The sequence below is a fragment of the Elgaria multicarinata genome, chromosome 2 (genome assembly GCF_023053635.1).
Source record: "Elgaria multicarinata webbii isolate HBS135686 ecotype San Diego chromosome 2, rElgMul1.1.pri, whole genome shotgun sequence".
Lineage (NCBI taxonomy): Eukaryota > Metazoa > Chordata > Lepidosauria > Squamata > Anguidae > Elgaria > Elgaria multicarinata.
This window is the reverse complement of record NC_086172.1, coordinates 46,063,630-46,087,002: the sequence shown is the minus strand read 5'-3', so window position 1 is coordinate 46,087,002 and position 23,373 is coordinate 46,063,630. Positions and strand designations below refer to the sequence as shown.

Below are 23,373 nucleotides of genomic sequence, written 5' to 3'. Positions count from 1 at the left end.
TCTAACAAGCCCAGTGTGCACTGTGTAAATCAGTGCTCTGCCTTGCCCCCAGTATCCCTTTAACACCTCCCGCCTCCAAATTATGTCCCCTGATAATCTTGTGGGTGAGCCTAACACACTTTGACAGAAGATGCCAATCGTTGGCCAGCAAATACGGAGAGCTACAGGAGACAGCACTCTCCAGCTTGAATAATAAATATCTCTGAATAAGCTCTGAATGAACATCTCACAAGCCCCGGGGTGCTTCCTCGTGCAGTGTCCAATTCAGATATTATTATTATTATTATTATTATTATTATTATTATTATTATTACTATTATTATTATTGTGGTGGTTGTTATTGCCCGTTACAAGAAACATACTCATTTTTCACCAAGAAGAAATTTCAAAGATTTAATTTACAATTTATGACATGTAAACACATCCACCATTCAACCTGAATGTAGATTAGGTGTTTGCGTTTCTGGCAACGATCTCTCAGATTTTTGCCTGATCATTTTTGTTTGCATGTGAAATGTCTAACATACTAATTTGATGAATGAACTGCATAGAATTTCAAGGATTAAAAAGAAAAGACTATCAAATTTGTATTTATTTTGCCTTGCTTATAATGCAATATATATATATAAGTTATAACACTTTTTTTTCCTTCAAAAAATGAACAACCTAAAGATATCGCTTTATTTTCTGATCAAGATTTGTGATTTTTTTGCTTTGGTTTTGGCTTTTTTGCTCTGCTGTTGCTCAAGTACTCAAGCTATAAAACAATGTTCGGGTTGGAATGATATAAGTAAAATGTTTTTCAATTCTTAACTATAAAAAAGAGTAATCAGTATTTTACGATTTCTATATTACTTGATTAATTAATTAAACATGAACTGAAGAAATTTAAAAAGAAAACATAGGAATTGGCATCCCAGTCCAGCCGTGCTTTATAGTCCTAGGAGCTCCAGTTTACGCACAGACACTCCATTCATTGCAGTAGTGGGATCTGGCCCACATGTGCATTCCAATGTGCATAAGCATTGGGCCCTTCTATTGGAACGATTGGGGCAGTCAGTGCATACCAAAGATTCATTTGTACATCTGATGTATTATATTATCAGATTGAAAACTGTCTGCATGCATGCTATTTAGTTCCCTGGGATTTAGGTATGCATAACTGCACAATTTGACTACCTGAGCCTAAACTTTACCTTGAAGCCAGATCCTTGGATTACAGTAGAAATCATTTTTTAGTGGAATTTAACTTCAGATCATACATCACAAATGATGCTGTACATGGAAAAATCCTGAGTACAAAATATGTCATACGAAGCTGCCCAAAGTATGCTAGAGTTTCCCAAACTTATTTTTCCACTGTTACTCAGATAAAACGCCACCAAATGCATATAAAGGAGCTTCAAGCACACAGTTAAGAAACTACTTACTTGTCCATCCTAATAAGTATTATTGATAAATAGATGTTTTCAGGTTTTTGTTTTCTGAAAAGGCTAACAATACAATTCTATAAGCACTTATCTGGGAGTGAGCCCCATTTAAGTCAGCGGGACTTACTTCTGAGTAAACATGCATAGGACTGCACTGTAAGTTTGAAATACTTTGAAATACCATTGTATGGTTACTGTTTTTAACATGCTCGATACAGAACCTTCCTTTTGCCATTGGAAATAATACTATGAACAAGTGTATTAATGTTTGTAACTCCCCTTATAGTATATATGGTAGCATTAAAGTTATTTTATTAAGTTTGATTAAAAAAAATGTACTCGGGGATAACAGTTGTTCCCCAAACGTTAACTTTCATTTTGTTTATTGGTATTCAAGTACATTAAAAATCCAGTATGTAAAATTAACACCAACAGTTTTGGTTTCTTTAAAATCTAGGGATTCAGATGAGCTAAAAGATTGCCTTGAATCCAACTCTGGGGTTTTATTCCCCTAATGAAAAATTTCAGGGATTTTTTTTTTCCAAAGAGGAAAAAAAAACAACGTTCACAAGGGTTGGGGGAAGAAATTATCTGATGAAAGGAATAACACCTGTTCAAGCCTCCTTGAAATTGATTGAACCAGTCTGAAATGACAAATGCCCTTAGTCAAACCGCCTGAAATAGACTAGAAATGGCTGAATTTGCTCTAATTTGGCAGAAAGAACTTGGATCGTCTGAGACTCTTTTAGTAAGTCCAAAATGGTAACCAAATCTTTCTACTACTTTAAAAAAAAAACATCCTCAAACTGGAACAGAACAGAACTGGTAAAGTACTTTCTTCATCAAACTAATATTTTAGCCTGTTACAAGTTCATGAAAAAAGCTTGATTAATGCCTATAGCTTTTGTTTGGAGTGTTATGTAAAGAATGATCTTTTATAACAATACATTGACACAAGTATGCGTTATTCACCATCTGCTTACATCATTCCCCACGTAAAGATAGCTACTTACCAATGCAACCATTTTACAGATGTTATACATGGTAATAACATTGTACAAGGCTACAGAATGCAGTGATGGACACTACTTTTATTCACTATGGTACCCATATTTGTCAACTGTTATTCATGCGATAACGCCATTTGTTTCACTTAATAGCATCAGGAAACTAGTTGGGAGTTTGTATGACATCATTTTTTGTCATTGGCATACTGGCTTTCCCTCCAAAATAGGTTTTGATTGCATTTTAATGGCTTTAGTAAAAATATGCATTTTTCACTATGTACCAAGAGGACACATATGTGTACCATGCAAGAGTAAAAAGTAGTTTTAAAATGCACAGTTGTGCAAATGCATTGGCAAAAGAGAATGCAAAATAATGGCTCTTGCTCTGGATTTAATATGCTGCTTCCCTTTCTGAAATAACAGAAACCTAAAAGTACTATATACACTGATAATTTGTGTTTTCATGTCAATGGAAAGTGGAAAAGTTCGTTTGCTGCATATTTATATTCTATCTGCATTAGACATGAAAATACTTCCTTCAGCTTTCAGTTAGTGTGGTCATAATTTTGGGGGGGGTGGAAATGCTGCAATTCATGGTGCTCTCTATATCGCATGATTTGAATAACCAGCTAGCAATTTTTAGTGTTAATAAAACTGATTTCAGAATTTTCAGTTCTGTATGTGGCTCAGCTGGCTAGCAAAATTGGTTCAGAAATTGTGGTTCGAAGCAAACGGAAACTCTTGCATTTTGGGAAAATCTGTGTGAATGTAATTTCTAATTCTACCGACTTCACATACAGAAAGCAAACTGGCATTACATATTTACACCTAAGCAGCTGTGCTCTTCGTTTGAGAGCTCTTAAATACATGGAGAGCATTTTGGAATGCGTTCAGTGCACCCAGTGCTATTCAAAATAGGAGAGTAATTAATAGTTTCTCCTGGGGCTTCATTTGCAGAAACTAAATGCGTCTAGTTCATCTGAAGGTAGTACAGTTGATGTTGGACTTCCCCAAGTAGGTGAACAACCTGAAGCTGAGCCTGAAGAATCTCTTGAACCAGAGGCCTGTTTTACAGAAGGTGAGTAATATAAACTATTGGGAGTATTTTGTTTTGGCTTACCTATACCAGCAGACTTCAGGTTTGCAGCATTTCCTTTGTGGGTTTTTGCTAGAACTCTGAGATCAAACAACAGGAGCTTGGTACAAAAAACAAAGGTTTAAAATGAAAGAAGTCTGAGCCCAGGATTTTGTTTTGAATACTGGAAGTGAATGGGGCTCACAGTCCTTCTTCCGCACAACAATCTACTCCTGGCTATCCTAAGCATTCATAATTTCAGCAGTATAATGAAAGTATGATTTCGTTGTTGCGATAGTTAAATAACTGGGAGTCAGAAAACCTTGGTGATCTACTGCAAATCATCTGGAGATCTACCTGTAAATCTAGATGTATCCTCTGCCCACCCCTGACCCATACTTCTGCCCCCAATCATACAAGTTGCGATTGTGCATGTCCTAAGATGAAACATTTGCTCCCATAACAAACACAGTTATCCAGTTTGTTATTTTATTTTTTGTTCAGCAGTTTTATGAACTGCACTAGACAGGAATCTAATATTAACCTTGAAAGGTACTTCCTGGGGTGGGTGGGAACTGACTTAATATCCAATGGTAGCTTTTTCTGTTTTTCTTTTCCCACTCACACACATACCTCAGAAGGAGACAAAGATTTTGTGGGAAGAACTAGGGCCTCTGCTTCTGCAATTAAGCTGCACTCTTATTCCTAGTGAGGCAGAGTTGTAAATGGAAAGCTCCATGGGTTTTACTCAGACTTAGGCAGGCCTCTTTATAGCAGTCATAGGAACCTGAAGTATTTTTATACATTTTATTTATTTATTTATTTTATTACATTTTTATACCGCTCAATAGCCGAAGCTCTCTGAGCAGTTCACAAAAATTAAAACCATAATAAAACAACAGGTTAAAAGCACAAATACAAAATACAGTATAAAAAGCACAACCGGCATAAAACCACGTAGCAAAATTGATATAAGATTAAAATACAGAGATAGAAGAGTAAAATTTAAATCTAAGTTAAAATTAAGTGTTAAAATACTGAGAGAATAAAAAGGTCTTAAGTTGGCGACTAAAAGAGCACAGTGTAGGCGCCAGGCGGACCTCTCTGGGGAGCTCATTCCACAACCGGGGTGCCACAGCGGAGAAAGCCCTCCTCCTAGTAGCCACCTGCCTCACTTCCTTGGCAGGGGCTCATGGAGAAGGGCCTCTGTAGATGATCTTAAGGTCCGGGCAGGTACATATGGGAGAAGGCATCATAAAATAGGGCAGGATTTGTGCAAAATGGGATCCATTAAAGGCAGATTTCATGGCATGTAAAATGAGTAGACATGAGACAAGATGGAGGGCAGTGCATGGTGAAGTTGGCATATCTTTTTTCCTCATGAAGAACTGAGCCAACTTGCACAGTCACATGGCACACTAAATGAGCATTTAAATGAGGGATGGGGAACCTCGGGCCCATAGACCAAATGCAGTCCACCAGGCTGCTCCATCCGGTCTGTGGAAGCCTTGGACAAGGCTCCTCCCCCTTTGCAAACTCCCTTCCCAATACCCCGTCCTCATGATAGATGGAAGATGAGGAGGCTCAGTCCTGTCTGCATGTGTGCGTATGTGAGAGGCATGTGGGAGTGGGAATGTGTATGGATGTGTTTGTGAGTGAGTGTATGTGTGAGGGAGGGAATGCCAGCAGTGGGGGTGTCCCTACCTACTATTGACAGTGGTCTCACCCACTGAGGCATGAGGCCCTCACGGCACTTTTCTGGAGCCAGTTTGGACCTCAGGCTGAAAGAGGTTCTCCACCCCTAGTTTAAATTTTAATGGGCCAACTATTTCAAGAATATATTCTTCTCGAGATTGATGACAGAAGAAGTAATTTCTTAGCTGTTGCTTCAGGATAATATGTTAGTCTACTCTGTGCTCTTTTGTTCACATATTTTTACAGGCTGTATCCGGAAGTTCAAGTGCTGCCAAGTCAGCGTAGAAGATGGGAAAGGAAAAACGTGGTGGAATCTTCGGAAGACCTGCTACAAAATAGTAGAGCATAATTGGTTTGAGACATTTATTGTGTTCATGATTCTCCTCAGCAGCGGTGCTCTGGTAATTTTGAACCTTTGGAAACCATTCTTTATGACATCTATATAGCATAGAAAGCGATTCATACACATAATTATTGTTTGAAAATGTGCACATTTTAGTGGTGTGTCTGTCCTATGAGTCATACCAGACCCTTGTAGAGCGGTGCAAAAATATTTTTAGCTGTTTTCCCTAACTTGTCCCACATTATACTCAATTTTATTTTCCCACAGAAGGAGGTCAATTATTCTGTGTTGTTTTAACCCCATCTCACCCCACATTGTGCATGTATGCTTTTAATTTGAAAATTTAACTAAAATAATGCATGAGTCAGTAGAACTCCATATAGAAATTAACAGTGGAGTCATCACAAATACCTTCACTATAAGTAATAATCCTTAACAAAATGTTATTTTTAAAAACATTGTATTAGATAATTGCCAAATACATTTCACTGGTTTTATTTTTGTTTTAACTGTGGTTTAATAGGGATCTATTGAGCCCCAATCCTGAATTAGTAAAGTGCCACTTTCAAGCCTAGACATCCTTATTATGGACTGAGAGTTTAAAATGGATTGTAGATTGACACTGAAAATGTGAAGTTAGCATCCTACTGACAAAGTGAAATCTAGCTGTTAAGTCTTTCTATATAGACAGGGGTGGGAGAAATAAAAGTTTCTACTTCAGAAAAAGGAAAGGAGTTTGTAAATATTTCAAATAATGAAGTCATATACAATTTGACCAAAAAAACTCGTTCACAGGCCTTTGAAGACATATATATTGAGCAGCGCAAGACGATCAAGACCATGCTGGAATACGCTGACAAGGTCTTCACGTACATCTTCATTTTGGAGATGCTTCTGAAGTGGGTGGCTTATGGCTTTCAGACGTATTTCACCAATGCCTGGTGCTGGCTGGATTTCCTCATTGTTGATGTATGTATTGCCTTTAATAGATTGTAATGAAAATGAGTTATAGTGCATTAGTTACTGTTGCTGAGCTGTGGATTTTCAGAAGCAGTCTTCCGACAGCGGAAAACAATGATGACCTGGCTCTTCCACCCAGAGACCTCTTGGTAGCATTATGCTGAATTTTTTGATCTATTTATTTTTGATAGGGCTGTGCAGAGGCCCCCCTGATCTGCTTCAGAGATTGATTTGGAGCTTCCGAATTGCCCCAACCCACCTTGGGGTGCTTTGGGCCTGGTCCGACCTGCTTTGGATCCGAAGCGTGATCTGGACATCTGAAGCGGGTCGGATAGTGCAGGTTCCCAAGCACAAGGCCAATTGGAAGTCCATTTGATTCCCCACTTGTCCACCCTGCTCACTCTCCCACTCCCTGCTCGCCCCTCCAGAAATGGCCCTTTACAGCTACCATAATTTGAACATTAGATCTAGAAAACAGCAGAGCCACCATCTTCCTTAAAAATGGCAGCTCTTATCAATGACAGGCAGCTGCTAGATTCGTCAGGTAAGTCCCGCGGGCTGGTGGGAGCAGTGGTCTGCTTTGGCCCAGGATCTGGATTTAGACCTGAGGTGGTACACAGCCCTAATTCATTGCAGGGAAAGGCTGAAAAGAAATTGGACCTGAAAACTGTTGAAAGGGATGCGAATTTCAGAGATATGCAAGGTTTCAGTGCTGACCTTACTGTAAGAAGATGGATGAGGTGTGTGCGCGCTCTTCCTTTTACCGTTTTGCCCCATTCTGGCCTTGCAGCCTCTCTGGCTTCTTGTGTTTCGTGGAAAGCTCCGTAGAGAATTCAGCTAGGACTTCTACCCTTAGGGCTTCTTTGTGCTATTACAGTACCTGAAAACTGAATGAGGTGGTCTCCTTCTCCTCCTCCTCCTCCTCCTGACTTTTAATAACAAAGCAAAACCAAAAACCCTCTCTCAGAAATGTGCACAAATTGCTCAGACATTTGCTCAAATTGCAGAAACCTGCAGGAGGAAATGTGCAAAATGCTTAGAGAAATCTGCGAAGTGGCCCAACTCACTGCAGACTGAGTCAAATGCCACAGTGGGAACTGGAACAAAGTCTGGGAGGCCGAACCTAGGAAAACCTGTCAAACTCCCACCACCACCACCACCGCCAAAACGGATTTCTCCAACATCCCTAAGCTTGCCTGATTGAAAAAGTGCCCTTCTCGTCTATAAAGGCGTTTGTACCAACCTAATTTTATCATGAGGTGCCCTTTTAACATTCTTTCACTGTTCATTCTTTCACTGTGACTGATTGGAAAGATCTCTGCAAAGAATTCTGGAGAAAGAGAGCATGGTGGTTCTTGTACATCCAAGGAATTAATTTCTTTCCTTTCTTTTTTCTCGTTAATGTGTAGGTCTCTTTGGTTAGCTTAACAGCGAATGCCTTGGGCTACTCTGAACTCGGTGCAATTAAATCGCTTAGAACTTTAAGAGCTTTGCGACCTCTGAGAGCCTTGTCCCGCTTTGAAGGAATGAGGGTAAGAAGAAGCAAAATAAAAAATGAAAGAGCTTGAAATAATGTGCATGAAACGAAACCATTCAGCTCATCTTCTTGCAGACATAGTCCCAAGTTTACATCTCATTACAGATAAGAATTTACAGAGTGGTTTTGGGCAACACACCAGCTGAGTTCGGACGACACACTAATCAACTGGGGGTGGGGTAATAGGAACAGAATGCGAAACAACCGTTGATTAGCGTGTCATCCGAACTCAGCCACCATTTACTCTTTCAGCCTTTCTGCAATGTGGGGGGAAATAATACCTAACAAACTGCTGAGAGATTGCTGCGAAATCTGAGTTAACGTTTCAACACTTGACATGTGATATATAAATGCCGATGTTTTAAGTATTTTTAATTTTCCCTTACTAATTTTTAAAAAGCTTACACAGTGATCCTGTGTTCCCAGGGGCCGTAAGATATGTCAGATTCCCCCTCTCAACGCTGCATCGCTGTTTTGCAAATCCTTATTATTTGTTCTAATAAGTAGGAGAATTACTGCAGTTCACACTTTTACATAAGAACGTATAGGCTAAAGAACATTTTTGGCCTTACTTCCACTTCTTGTCCATTTCTTGTAGGGGTAGACAACCTGGTGCCCCCCAAATGTTTTAGACTACAACTCCCATAATTCCTTTCCACTAGCCATGTTGGCTGGATCTGATGGGAGTTCTAGTCCAAAAGGTCTGGAGGATACAAGGTTGCCTTCCCTGGTCACTTTCACCTATATTTATATATTCGTGTATAATGCTTTCATTCATTTCATCACACTTTTAAATTTTAATGGAACAGCAATACTTCTTTTAGATCTTTATATTCTTAGACTTCCTTGGAGTAAATTGTATAATTAAAAAGCAGATTTTGGTAATGCCGCTCATCAAAGCTTTTCTAAGAAACCTTCCTATTGAGCAGCAGCAGTTAGAAAAAAGAAGCAAAATTGATGATGATGATGATGATGATGATGATGATGATTATAAGTGTGTGTCTTTGTCCGTATATCCATCACCACCATAGTGCCAAGACCATGAATCATAGATAAAGAGAACTTGGCATAAATACTATGGATACCCCATGGGTGTGCACCTCAGGGTTATTTTGATTTTAAAACAAACTAATTAATTTAAATGTGCCCATGTGGTTGAACATGCAGTAACATCTTCAGAAGTTTACAGATGTCACGAAACTATTGAGGATGGTGAACTCCCAAGAATTCCAAAAGATTATTTCTTGAGAAAGGAAGATCCTTCTGTAGCTTTTTAATATTTAAGCTATGGAATCTTTAACCATTTGACAATGTAGATCAGATAGTCTTTCTTCCTTAACATCCAAAGAAGAAAAGAAAAGAACTTCAATCTTCTATACCAGGGGGCTGCAGAAAGTAGAACACCAAATGTGTTCTACTTCAACTCCCAGCATTCCTAAGCATTAACTATGCAGGCAATGGCCTCTGGGAGTTGAAGTCCAAAACATCTAGAGATCTACCTCCTGCCCACCCTTGTTCTATATAATAATATATTGAGAACAATATTGACCCTGTTCATACGATACGCTAAGCAACAGTGGATAAGCATTTCGAGCTAAACTTTATGGTGTTGTGTGAACTATTCCTAACCATGGTAGCTATATAACCATGGTTTAAACACATACACTAACTACTTCCTGCAAATGGGCTAGCAGCCTAATCCATAGCCTAGCATGTTGTCTGAGCAGGCCCAGTGTGTTCTCAGTATATTATTAACAGTATTCCAAATATTGTGCAGTGTTCTAACCTGTGCATGGGCCCCTACCTTTAAAATACTTCTCATGCCTTTTGCATGCTTCAAGCACCATCTGCTCCTGGGGCCCTGTAGTCCACATTTCATATTGGTGGGTGTGCTAGCATGTATCTGACACTTGATATTTTGAGCATTGTCAAAGGATTCATGCTGTAAGCAGGTGGTATAGCTTTAGGGCTCAGGAAAGGGGAAATGTAGGTCAACTGTTGTTGTGGAAGGAGTAGCACATGACTGATCATGCAGCTAGAAGAGAGGGGGGGAGAGAGAGAATCTTGCCACAGATTGGTCACTGTGTGTGACTTGAAGCCCGTTGGCTACTATGCTGTTTGTTTGTTTCCATTGAAATGATAATGGGTAACCCAATATTAAAAAGAAGGTAAAAACATAAAATAAAACACATGTTAACTAAAATAGTGCTACATTTAATCCTGGCTGTTGTATGCTTGTCCAAATTAAAACAATAACACAACCTTTCCAGAAGGTCTTTGGTTTTTCAAATGGAGTTTCAAAGTTCTAGGCAGCCACTTAGGCCCATTCCATGGTTAATGCCAAAACCTCACTTCTGTGCGGTTGGAGCTTCCTGTTGCAGCCGTAATATATGGAGGCAGGTCATTCAGATCAAGAGGTTCACTCCCCTTTCAATTCCACACCTTCATCTCATAGAATCATAGAATAGCACAGTTGGAAGGGGCCTACAAGGCCATCGAGTCCAACCCCCTGCTCAATGCAGGAATCCACCCTAAAGCATCCCTGACAGATGGTTGTCCAGCTGCCTCTTGAATGCCTCTAGTGTGGGAGAGCCCACAACATCCCTAGGGAACTGATTCCATTGTCATACTGATCTAGCAGTCAGGAAGTTTTTCCTGATGTTCATCTGGAATCAAGCGAGCGAGCGAGCTGGAGCGGCGGTGGCACTGAACTCACGGTGAGCCAAGCAGGCAGGCACTAGCACTGTAGAAACTAACCAAGTCATCTGGATGACCCATGTGGCTGCAGCTTACATAGGCTACCGTTATAATTCGGAGCACCAACTACACAGAGGCAGGTTTCCTTGCTAACTGTGCTGTCAAGGCAACTTAATAATTGGGTTCTGCCACTGTTCCTCCTCTATGGCATATTGACTATCCTTCTCAGCTGACCACAGAGATTGCCATAGAGGAAGCAAATGACTCAGGAATGAAATGCCAAAGCTTGAGGATACTCCATTCCCAGAACATTATGTCCAAAAGCTGAGAGTCCACTTTTCTAACGTAAGCTTTCAGAAGCTTTCTGTTTCTTTCAGAAATACTCATCCAAAAGCAATCAAATATCCTGTGCTTCTTTTGTAGCTGTGCACTCACACTTTCACTCTATGGCTTCATTTGTTCTACAGGTGGTGGTGAATGCCCTCTTGGGAGCGATTCCATCTATCATGAATGTGCTTCTTGTATGTCTCATATTCTGGCTGATCTTCAGCATTATGGGAGTGAACCTCTTTGCCGGCAAGTTCTACCACTGCGTTAACACTTCGAATGGCGAAATGTTCAGCATCTATGAAGTTGACAATCAGACTCAGTGCCAGGAGCTCATAGATAGAAACGAAACGGCCCGATGGAAAAATGTGAAAGTCAACTTTGATAATGTGGGACTCGGTTACCTGTCTTTGCTTCAAGTTGTGAGTAGCCTTTCTTTTTCTATTTCTTAGGGGGATCTACACTATTGCTTTTAAAGCGCTTTAAAGCACTTTGAAAATGTTTTGAAACCTGTATATGCAGTGTGTCCTGGGCCCCAACAGTTGTCAGAACTGTTATAAAGCACTTTAAAGCAGTAGTGTAGATCCCCCCTTAAAGTCAGATGGCTTTTGAAATTGTTGTTCCCTCATGCTTTCTTTCCTTTGGCAAAGCTGTCCCCTTCACTCAAAAAATACAGTTCAGATGGAGCAGGCAGTTGGCCTATGCCAGGGGTGGGCAACACACACAGCTGGCCGACCACATGTGGCCCTTGCCACTGTCCCCACTGGTGCTGCCCCTGCTGCACCCCCATTAAAAACATTATTATATTTCACAAACAAAATGGTGTGGCTACAGAGTGCTAAAAGGGTCGTACTTAGTTTATTTACAAGCTATATTTGTCGTTTTAGCACCCCAAAGTTTGTTTTTTTCAATCCCATGGCAGCCCACAGCCCACTTGAAAATAACCTGCAGACCTTCCTCCATTGTCCACCACTGCCCTACACTGAACCAGCTTTACTACTTCTTCAAAAGGCACATATTTGCAACATAGATAAGATATCTGTATATTTCATGCATACAGTAGTCCTCTTTAGGTGTCCTTCATCCAGTGTTGAATGAGCACTTGAGAGGAGCACTCCAGCCCCACTTCATTGTTGCGTCTGCCGTCCTGGTCACATCAAGAGTGATGGTCTGCACCAGAAAGCCTCCTGTATCCATGGAGACTCCACATGCAATCCAGGACCTGGAGAATTAGGGCCATGGACCGCGTGTAGAGCTTCCACAGATACAGGAGGGGCTCTTCTTCAGACTGTCACCCTCCACAGATACAGGATGATGGAAGTGTGCATGGAAGGGGGCAGGGCTCGAGCCTCATTTCCTCACATGTTCATTCAACACAAATGAAGAATGCTTGAAGAGCTCAAGTACTGATCTCTGATCTGAAAGACACATATTTGCATATTTTTCCACTGTTTTTTGCGGATCAAAGCTTTCTTCGACCTGCACCCAGATGTGACTCTTCCCTCCCTCCCACCTCTACCAACTGGAACACCAATGGCTGAGGAGGGGCAATGCCTGGCAGATTTGGAGGATTTGCCCATCTCTGAGACACCCACACATACACACAAAGACACTCATGATATGAATACTTTTGTTCCTCAGTCTTTGAAAACAGTTGCTGCCTTGCATGCATTAACTATGTGTTCTACTTGCAGGCTACCTTCAAAGGGTGGATGGACATCATGTATGCGGCAGTGGATTCACGAAATGTAAGTATGCCACTGTGGCACATTCACACGTTTGCGCCCACATTTCACACAGCTATTATTTCAGCTATTGTTTCTTAGGACTGGTTTAGACTTTTACATTTTATTTTGAAGTCACTTAGGGCCATATACTATTAATCACATGGTTTGCCCTTGAGTGCAGGATTTTTCTTTCACAAATAGCCTCCCTCCCTCCCTCTCTCTCTCTCTCTCTCTCTGTTTATCTATTCTTTATTATAAGTTTCAATAAAACAAAGCGACAAACAAAAAATCACAAGTGTAACCAGATGCTTTAAAGGCCACAGTTTCAAATATTACAACATTCTAAAAAAATGGGGGGAAAGGAGTAAATTGCACATAAACCTCAGTAAAGGCACACCAAATATCCAAATATGTCAATTCACGAATGGCATTTATATATCACTCTTTCAAATGCTGCCAGTGTTGTTAGGTGCTGAGCTTTTATCTTTCTAGTGTTGTAGTATCAGTCTTCTCAAAGTCAAGAAGGTGCCAAAAAAAATCCATTTATCCTGAACATGTGTTACATTCTAAGAAGCAGGTAAATAATTTAAGAGAACATGTACACCAGTAAATATTGAAGAGCTTTCCCATATAAAGTTTACCTATATGATAACTTCCTTCCAAAAGGGGGCAACTATTGGACATTTCCAAAACATGTGAATAAAAGGAGCATTAACTGTATCACACCTCCAACAATTGGCTGAGTTAGACAAACATTTATTAAATAGACCCCCCCCCAAAAAAAAAGTTGTTGCTGGATAGGACATAACCAGAGGTCCATAGAGATATGAGATACTGACCCCAAAACATTGGTCCATTGATTAGACAAAATAGGACATTCCAATTCCCTTTTCTATTCTTGCTGAAGTCCCCATGTGTCATATTTGTTCACTGATATTAAGTATTTATAAACATGAATCGTGAGTCGATATACCTGGTCACCTTCAAGAAGCGTTTCCAAAAGCAAAAGGGACTCCAAGGAAGTAAAAGATGTGGGACCAAATCACCATGTACATTGATGGTGCTATATAAATAAATAATAATAATAATAATAATAATAATAATAATAATAATAATAATAATAATTGCAATTGCAAATACTGCCATTCAGCTTTATGAGATAAATTCGGCAAAGCAAATTTATCTCATAGAGCTAAAAATAGTAAAAATTTATCATCAACATCCAGTAATTGATCCAGGGTAAAAAAAAAAATCATTCTATCCATTCAGGTCAATCGTTTAAAAAACAAACAAACATTTTCTTTCCCAATTTTACATCTGGATTTCCCCAGATGAATGCGAAACCAAGAATTTTAAAGATGTGTTGATTTATTGTAGTAATGTTGTTCCCCGCCTCGATCCAAAGGGAGAGGCGGGTAAGAAATAAATATATTATTATTATTATATTTTTATAAAGTCAATTTTCCATGGGAAAATGAGTCAGACTGTAATTGGCATGATATTATAAACCACAGTGGGTGGGTGGGTGGGGGAGAATATGGATTAGGAACCAGGCTTTAACCCCTTGCTTCCTGTTTTAATGTGATCAGCTGCTAATTGAAGCTGATGGGAACTTTCCCCCCCCCCCATGCAAATTGCTGTTGGGAACTTTTCCCCCCCATGCAAATTCCAGATGTGGGAGCCATAATCTGGAGCACATTAGTGGGCCCTGCTCCCTATGTCAGAGTCTCAATCTAATCAGCACCCGCCCACCTGCACCTAGTTGTGAAAGAAAAACACTGTAATGACAAGCAAACCCTGTGATTAAAGTCATATGCAATTTGGCCCTCAGAGGTAATTCAAACCCAACAAAATTAACTGCCTGCCATCCAAAATGCTGCAGTCGAAGACGGGGTATTATTTCTGCAAATTTGAATTGGCCCAAAGTTTTCACTGGCTGTCAGACATGTTCTCTCTGGCTCTTTTCCCCATTAGACCCACGTGCAATCTACGGTGCTATTTTCCACTCTCTGTTCTGACAGACTCCTCTGTGATCCTTAGTGTAACATAAGCCTCAAAGGTTCTCATTAGGGTGAACAGATAGATCGTCTGCCACATTGTCACTGCTGAGCAACTATGAATGGTGTAATCACTGCAAGGCAGTATTCCAAAAATACAAATAGTATCATGGCAAATTTAGGTGTTTTCTATAGAACAGTATAGGTTCGAAATAGTTCCAAATTACAACCTAAACTAAAACGTACACACAAAAACCCTAAAACATTTGCTGGCCAATGGTTGCATTCTGAATATGAATAAAAAGAACCTATTCCATAGCTTTGTCAAGCTAGGACACTAACTGATGCAGATTTCTAGCAAATCTACGGATTTATTAATATATACTACTAAACTTAGGCTGTTTTCCCATACCCCCAAAGGGAAGTAAAACAAGCAAAGTCACAGGAGCAACACATACATAATCATTTGGTAGCTGTTGTGCGGGAAAAATTGGTGGGGAGCAGTGGGGGAGCTGGGACGGGGACACACACTATGTACACTGCCTTGAATGTCTTGCAAGGAAGATAGTATATAATACATACTACAGCCTTATACTAGCAGTATACAACAGTAACACCAGTGGTATTTTCCTTCATTGTGTGTGTTTGTGGCCTTAGCTAGACCTAAGGATTATCCCAGGCAAATGGAGGGGTCGTCCCTGCCTGCTCCTGGGATCCCCGTGTTTCATTTGGATGCACAGGGATGATCCTGGGGCAATCCCGGGATATAGGCCTGGTCTAGCCATGGCCTGTGTGTGTGGGTGTGTGGGTGTGTGGGGTTCTGCTCCTTTATCTATAAAGCCCTAACCATCTTGAGGCTGTGGCATAAACCTGCCTAGAGGTTCATTCCTCATTCATTTTCGGAGGCCCTGTCACATGTTCCACCTCACAGAGAGGTGATGTTGATGGAGATTCAAGACAGAGCCTTTTATGTAGCTGCACCGCACCATGGCTGTGGAACTGCCCCTCCAGGGAGGTTGGGTTGGCTGCCTCATTAATGGCCTTTAGACGGCCTTTAATTTAGAGGGTTCTCCTGTTTGTAATGGCTACATTTTATCTGCCTTTTTATGATTTTTAATTTTTTATCTTTTTATTGTTTTATTATAAACTGTCTCAAGCACTGATGACTGGAGGGGCAATTCAAAAATACATCACATCAAGAAATGTGTGTGTAGGTTGAAATCCAAGTAGATTATGGAACCCAACTATGGGAGGAGAGACAGAGAAAATCTTGTACTTACATATTTGGTGCACATGCTGTGACAGATCACCATGGCTTAATTTACCTTGTAGAGGCTTTTTCCCCAACACCCACCGGCACCATTTTTGCATGGCGCCTGTGAGTGCCCAGCTTGCGGTGTCATGCCAACATGGCTTTCTGAGGGTTAGGCAACCGTCAAATAGCTCTAAAACAAACCATGGGTTATTTGAGGGTTGTCTAATCCTCAAAACCCAACACCTCCATGTTTGCATGGACCACAAGCCAGGTGCCCATGACGACAGCCACCACAGGTAAATTAAGCCTCTCTGGGCTGTCCTGTCATGTAAACCATTCTGTACCATTTGGGGCAGGCCAGAATAATTTGTATTTGTCACGTGTAGGTGTAAAGTAAAAAATAAACAAGCACAGCTCTGTGGCAGTTTTTAATAATTTTACCAGATAATGGTAAATATATTAAATATTGGCCTTAAAATGCAAAAATTACAAAACAAATAAAAGAAACCCATTTTATATTGTTGATAATACTTTCTTCCCAGCTTTTCTGCTTAAAATTTCTGATTACTTTGTAGGTGGAACTGCAACCTCATTATGAGGATAACCTGTATATGTATCTTTACTTTGTCATCTTTATTATCTTTGGATCCTTCTTCACCTTGAATTTATTTATTGGTGTCATCATAGACAATTTTAATCAGCAAAAAAAGAAGATAAGTATTCTATTCCTGCATTTTGAACACACTGTAAGAGGTTTAATGTTGTGCTGTTGTGCTGTGGTTATGTTCAGGATTGGTCTTTTTTCTTCTTCTTTTAAAAGGTTTTTCATGGGGCTAGTTGGTTTTTTCCCCTGAGAGTGTAGAATTCTCAGTTTCAACAAATCCAATGTTTTCATATAATACAAAAAACAGATGTGTTTTAATTGGACCATGTGTACTTATTGCTAAGGATGAATGCTGAATAGCGAATTCTGAAATGCTCTGTATAAAAAGGAGTGTGTGGTAAGAAAACAACAACAATACCTAAACATATAGAGCATGATCTAATTGTGCCCTTGCGTGGGCAACCACTGTTGATGGCAGCCGTGACACAGCACTTCAGTGGGGAACCCTAAAATGGGGGGGTGGGGAGGAGTTCAGAAATGCTGACTCTTATAATAAATGCTTTAAGGTGGATTCCTGCATTGAGCAGGGGATTCAACTCGATGGCCTTATAGGCCCCTTCCCACTCTACTATTCTCTGATTCTATGAAATATATAAAAAACAAAGAGTCTTGTGGCACATTATTTATTTATTATTTATTTATTGCATTAAAGATGAATATATTTATTATGCCATAAGTTTTTGTGCACGTTGCCCAGTTCCTCCAATCCAATATAAATATAAAGTGCATGATGAGGATAAGGTTGGCCACTGTCGATGCTCTTCCAGTCTATCATATCTTTGCTGAGACTACAGAACAAGCCAGAAGCTAAAAGTGTGGAAGGAGGCTCTATGTGCATTGTAGTTTCTTTGGTTTCCCCAGGGATATTTTCCCCATTCTGAGTCTAGTTTTTTCCCCTTAGATTACTGAGAATTGTATATTTCAGTCTCTTAATTTTAATTTGTGTGCGTGTGTGTGAATGGCTACGTCACTTCACTATAGATCCTGTTCAGATAACACGCTAAGCCACGATGGTTAAGCATTTTGATTATGGCTTGATTATGGCTCGGCATGTCGTGTGAACCATTCCTAACCATGGTGGCTACATAACCACGGTTTAAACATGCTCACAAACCATTTCCTGCAAAAGGATTAGTGGCCTAACCATGGCTTAGCATGTTGTCTGAACATGTCTGTGATGTCTTTTTTCTTACCCATACTTTCTTTAAAAAACAATTTTTTAAAAGAGACTTTTGGATGAGTTGAGAGAGTCACCTTGTTCCAGAGACCCACAGTTCCCTGCCATAGACAAAAGGGCCCTTGTATGCAGGCAGCACTAATTTGAGAGGTCACCATTATCAGGCAACTGTTGAGGCCCATGACCCAGTAGTGGTCCTAGTGCTGATCTCTGGAGCTTCCTGGTCCTCTTGCAAACTCTTTGCTGTTGCTGCCTGTTCATCCTGCTTCTGTGAGTGAGTAAGCGATGAGAACAGTGAGGGAAAGTAATGACCACATACCTTGTCCTCTCCCTCTGGGCTCCAGGCAGAGAAGCAAGTAAATAGGTAGGGGTGAGAAGGTGGGTGGACTCTGGGAAGGGGCCCCACTGAGAGCATTGTGACCATAGGTTCCCCAAAACCTGGAACCAGCACTGTGTGCAGAGGCTGTTTCATCAGTGGAGAAAGCAGATTTATGCATATGTGCAAAGGAATGGACACACGGATCTCCTCTCTCCAGTCAAAAGAATGGGCAAGAACTATTGTGGGTAGTGCTATTTTGTGGGCTCTTCAGAATCCCCACACTGGTAAGAAAATAACTGGCCCAGGGAACATGTATTCTAACGTGGTACATACTGTCAATGTCTGAAAGTAAAAGCAATGTTCTCTGACTTGTTAACAGCCTCAATTTCTCACCCTGTGCTATTGGCCAAAGAGAAGTCTGGCAAAAGTGACTGCCTATTAAATTGTGTTGTTGTTTTCTTTGAAAAAGAGTTAACTGGTTGTAACCAGTTTTGGTTTCATCCTTTTACTTTGGAGGTCAAGATATATTTATGACAGAAGAACAGAAGAAGTATTACAATGCAATGAAAAAACTGGGGTCCAAGAAACCACAGAAACCTATACCAAGGCCAGCAGTAAGCTTCATGCGTTTTCCCACCATGATTTACTTATTGCCCTTTTGAAATTTATGCTGTGATTGGAATGCACTTGAGTGATGACTACATCAAATTATATCCAAGGCAACTGGGGCAGGATCTACACTACTGCCTTAAAACTGTTCATAATGGTATTGACAACTGTTGGGGCTCAGGACACACTCCATATACAGTTTCCAAACTCTTTTCAAAGTGTTATATCCTGCTTGGTGTAGATCTGGCCTAAGATAGCTTTTATAAACTGGTTTCTAAGGTGTTCTTCCTTCCCTTCCTAAGCACAGTAAATAGTGAGTATCCATTATGTTAGCAAATAGAAACACGGTCACTGTAGGAATGGTTGCAATTCTCCCTATGCTAGCCTTCCCCATCTAGCTGTTATGAAGTGCAACTCCCCTGATCGCCATGACCGATGGCCTTCCTAGCTGGGAATAATGGGCATTGTAGTCCAACACATTGGGAGGCTACCACATTAGGGAAGTCTGACCTGTGTCATTCAGGTCATGACTATGAGACCGCATGGCCACTGAAGCTATTACTTCACATACCAGAATTGCCCCACTTCATCAGAGCGATGATGGTGGCATAGGAAGTAGCCATGTCTTTTTCATTGGAATGATGTGAGAAGAAGCCTCTCAGTAGCCGCTCCCAAGACTGAGTTGCCCTTAGTGCACTTGCTTTGTTTATACCTTAACTAATTTACTATGGAGCGGATTTACAAATGTTCTGTACAAAGTATCTGTTAACAATCCCTGTAAATCATGAGATATACGCACATTCCATTCTTTTCTTCATCTACAGAACAAATTCCAAGGCATGGTCTTCGATTTTGTAACAAAACAAGCCTTTGATATCAGCATCATGATTCTTATCTGCCTTAACATGGTCACCATGATGGTGGAAACGGATGACCAAACTGATACAATGGAAACAAACCTATACCGAATTAATCTGATTTTCATAGTCCTTTTCACTGGAGAATGTGTTTTGAAACTGATTTCACTCCGCTATTATTATTTCACCATTGGCTGGAACATTTTTGACTTTGTAGTTGTCATTTTATCCATTGTAGGTAAGAAAAAAAATCTGTTTCAATAGACGATTAAGAGAGTGATAAATGAAAATTGTGAAAAGTTAACGGGGGTTTTAAAATTAGCTTTTCCAGACAGGGCTTTAATTAATCTATTTAACCTCTAGTAATTTTCTAAAGCACAGGTACAGATCACTTTCAGTTTTAAAGGGTTAAATCTGGTGGGGAGCAGTTTTAACATTTATAAAGATTAGATGTTAAATGCATTTCCAACTAATCTATTTTAAAATTTGGTGTGGTTTTTTTTAGGTATGTTCCTAGCGGAGATCATTGAAAAATACTTTGTGTCGCCCACCTTGTTCCGAGTGATTCGGCTTGCCAGGATAGGTCGAATCCTGCGTCTGATCAAGGGCGCTAAAGGGATCCGGACTCTGCTCTTTGCCTTGATGATGTCTCTTCCTGCCCTGTTTAACATTGGTCTCCTCCTCTTCCTCGTCATGTTCATCTACGCCATATTCGGAATGTCCAACTTCGCCTACGTGAAGAGAGAAGTTGGAATTGACGACTTGTTCAACTTCGAAACTTTTGGCAACAGCATGCTCTGCCTCTTTCAAATCACCACCTCTGCTGGCTGGGACGGCTTGCTCGCGCCCATTCTCAACAGCGGGCCGCCCGACTGTGACCCTGAGATAGACCACCCGGGAAGCTCCGTCAAAGGAGACTGCGGCAATCCCTCCGTTGGGATTTTCTTCTTTGTCAGCTACATTATTATATCGTTCTTAGTAGTCGTCAACATGTATATTGCCGTCATTTTGGAGAACTTCAGTGTCGCGACTGAAGAAAGTGCTGAACCCTTGAGTGAGGACGACTTTGAAATGTTCTATGAGGTCTGGGAAAAGTTTGACCCAGATGCAACACAATTCATAGAGTTCAGTAAACTCTCCGATTTTGCGGCTTCGCTAGATCCTCCTCTTCTAATACCAAAACCAAACAAAGTTCAGCTTATCGCAATGGATCTGCCCATGGTAAGTGGTGACAGAATTCACTGCCTTGACATCTTGTTTGCCTTTACCAAGCGTGTTTTGGGAGAAAGTGAGGAAATGGACTTACTCAGAGTACAAATGGAAGATCGGTTCATGCAAGCCAATCCTTCCAAAGCCTCCTATGAACCAATTACCACCACACTGAAACGAAAGCAAGAGGAGGTATCTGCTCGCATTATTCAGCGAGCCTTCAGACGCTACCTTTTAAAGCTAAAAGTTAAAAAGGTTTCCAGCCTTTTTAATAAAGATCGAATAAAACACGGAGATGATGCTCTTATCAAAGAAGATATGATCATTGATAAGCTGAATGAAAATTCCACTCCTGAAAAAAATGATATGACCCCCTCCACCACCTCTCCGCCTTCCTATGATAGTGTTACCAAGCCTGACAAAGATAAATATGAAAAAGACAAATCAGAAAAAGAAGATAAAGGTAAAGATATCAGGGACAGTAAAAAATGAGCAAAGCGAACGATGCCCTTTGTGACCAATTGTTTACAGCTTGAGAAAGTAAAGTATTATTTCAAAAGGACTCCCATAGGAGGTTTATGCCAAACTGACTGTTTTTGCACACAGACACACACACACACACACACACACAAATATCTATAAATATATATATATACAAATGTTAGATATATACTTAAGGTCAGTGCCTATTATCAAGACAGTGACCCTTCGTCAATCGAAATGCTGCTCTGTAAAACAGGATGGCAAGTTTGACAGGAGGTTACTGTTTTTATTACCAGCTGACACTGCTGAAGAGGAAAGAAAAATGGCTACCCAGACTGTAGGGACCAGGGAAAGAGGTGCAAACCTAGAATTTATGTGTGTTTAACATAAAACACTCAAGTACAATAATTGTAACCCACTGTTTGCATTCCAACTGCCACATTTTTGCCATATTTTTACAAAAAAAAAAATCCGTGTTGGTGAGGTTGTCGTTTTTTTAATTCACAGGTTGTTTACTATTATATGTGACTATTTTTGTAAATGGGTTTTATGTTCTCGGGGTGGGTGGGTAGAGGGTCAAGGGGGAATAGGAGGACCAGCTGTTCTGTCTGATTCTCTTGTAATGTACAGGCAGAACGGGATTGCATGAAGGCATGCTGCACTTATAGACCATGCATGGAAACAAATAAGACTTCTTTGCACAAGAGTTTTAAATACTTCCATGTTTCAGGATGGATCCAGATTCTGAGGTGCTTAATAACAGTATACATCTTTATGTCTCATCCTGATAATTCTCAATGTGCCTGTAAGTCTCATAAAATCAACAGTTATTCAACAGAGGTGTCTACCCCCCCTCCCCATGACATTCAATTGTAATGTTGACATGGACATCACTAGCAATGCAATACTATACATGTTTACTCAGAAGTAAGCACCATTGAGTTCAATGGGACCTGCTCCCAGGTAAGTATGTATAGGATTGCAACCTAAATTCAGAGGTTGGGTAGGGAGACTGGGCGGGATGTTCTTTAAGTGTTCTGAAGGAAACAAAATGTGTTCACTTTACTGATCTGGAACTGGCCGAAAGAGGGCGGAGAAAAACTGGACATTTTGAGTTTGTTTTTGCTTTCTCCTGCAGTATTGTTTAGCCATCTTCTGCTCTCAGCAAGGTTGACATTGTATGTGTCAATGAGATAATGCTGTCTATGTAAATAGTTACTTTAACCCTGTGGTGCATGTTTGAGCAAAGGAATAATGACCTGTGCACAATATTTATTGCATCAAATATGTACCACAATCAGTGTAGTTCGCGAGCCTTGAACAGGAAAATATGATGTATTCTGTACCATTATAAGTAGTTTGGAGGCTATCACTAATGCATGTTGTTTATCTTGCCTTCGCTGCTGTATTTTTCTTGGATTTATTCAGAAATCTAATATGGGAAGCCATATGTCAGTGGTAAAAGTGAAACAAATTGTTCAACCAGGCATCATTCATCATTTCATCAGGCAATAGTTTGCAGCTATCGAAGCAGGGGTGGGAGCGTGGGGGAAAAGCTTCTTGTTCTGCCCTTACTTATTTTATTCTTCTCTTGAATTTTAAGTGAGTATTGTACAGTGTGTAGCCAGCTGTACACATCATACTACAAACAGCTTAATCTGTTCGAAACTCATGGTTAGAATTTTCTAAGGAGAAAAATATATATATAAATAGTGTATAAATCTCATTCAATTTTATTTTTCAGCATTTTGTACATAAATGACGAAACAAAACTGACCTTCAGGTTGATGTCACAGGTGGTTGTTACTTTCTGTCCATAGCACTTTTTAATTGAAGAACTTCACAAAGTAGGGGGAGGGGATGCAGGGAATCAATGATGACGAGAGAACGGGGATAACGTTAGGTACCCGGGTTGCTTTTTTAATTAGTACTGTATTTTTGCACACATCTTAATGTGGTTTTTCAGACTGAGTCCAAAATGCACTTGCTTCCAAATAGCTATAAC

The 23,373-nt window shown here is 40.2% G+C and overlaps 1 protein-coding gene across 2 annotated transcripts in view; it reads left to right on the top strand.

The window, feature by feature from the left end:
• The window catches only part of LOC134392274 (sodium channel protein type 2 subunit alpha), a 68,996-nt gene extending 47,053 nt beyond the window's left edge, over window positions 1-21,943 (top strand). For both annotated transcript variants that reach the window (XM_063116460.1, XM_063116459.1), the window contains exons 17-26: window positions 3,395-3,515; window positions 5,454-5,608; window positions 6,346-6,519; window positions 7,920-8,042; window positions 11,212-11,493; window positions 12,766-12,819; window positions 16,626-16,763; window positions 18,720-18,824; window positions 19,644-19,914; window positions 20,182-21,943. In XM_063116460.1, coding sequence (XP_062972530.1) covers window positions 3,395-3,515; window positions 5,454-5,608; window positions 6,346-6,519; window positions 7,920-8,042; window positions 11,212-11,493; window positions 12,766-12,819; window positions 16,626-16,763; window positions 18,720-18,824; window positions 19,644-19,914; window positions 20,182-21,377 — 2,619 coding nt within the window. In that variant the 3' untranslated portion in view covers window positions 21,378-21,943. The remainder of the gene's footprint in view (window positions 1-3,394; window positions 3,516-5,453; window positions 5,609-6,345; window positions 6,520-7,919; window positions 8,043-11,211; window positions 11,494-12,765; window positions 12,820-16,625; window positions 16,764-18,719; window positions 18,825-19,643; window positions 19,915-20,181) is intronic.
• The last annotated feature ends 1,430 nt before the right edge of the window (window positions 21,944-23,373 follow it).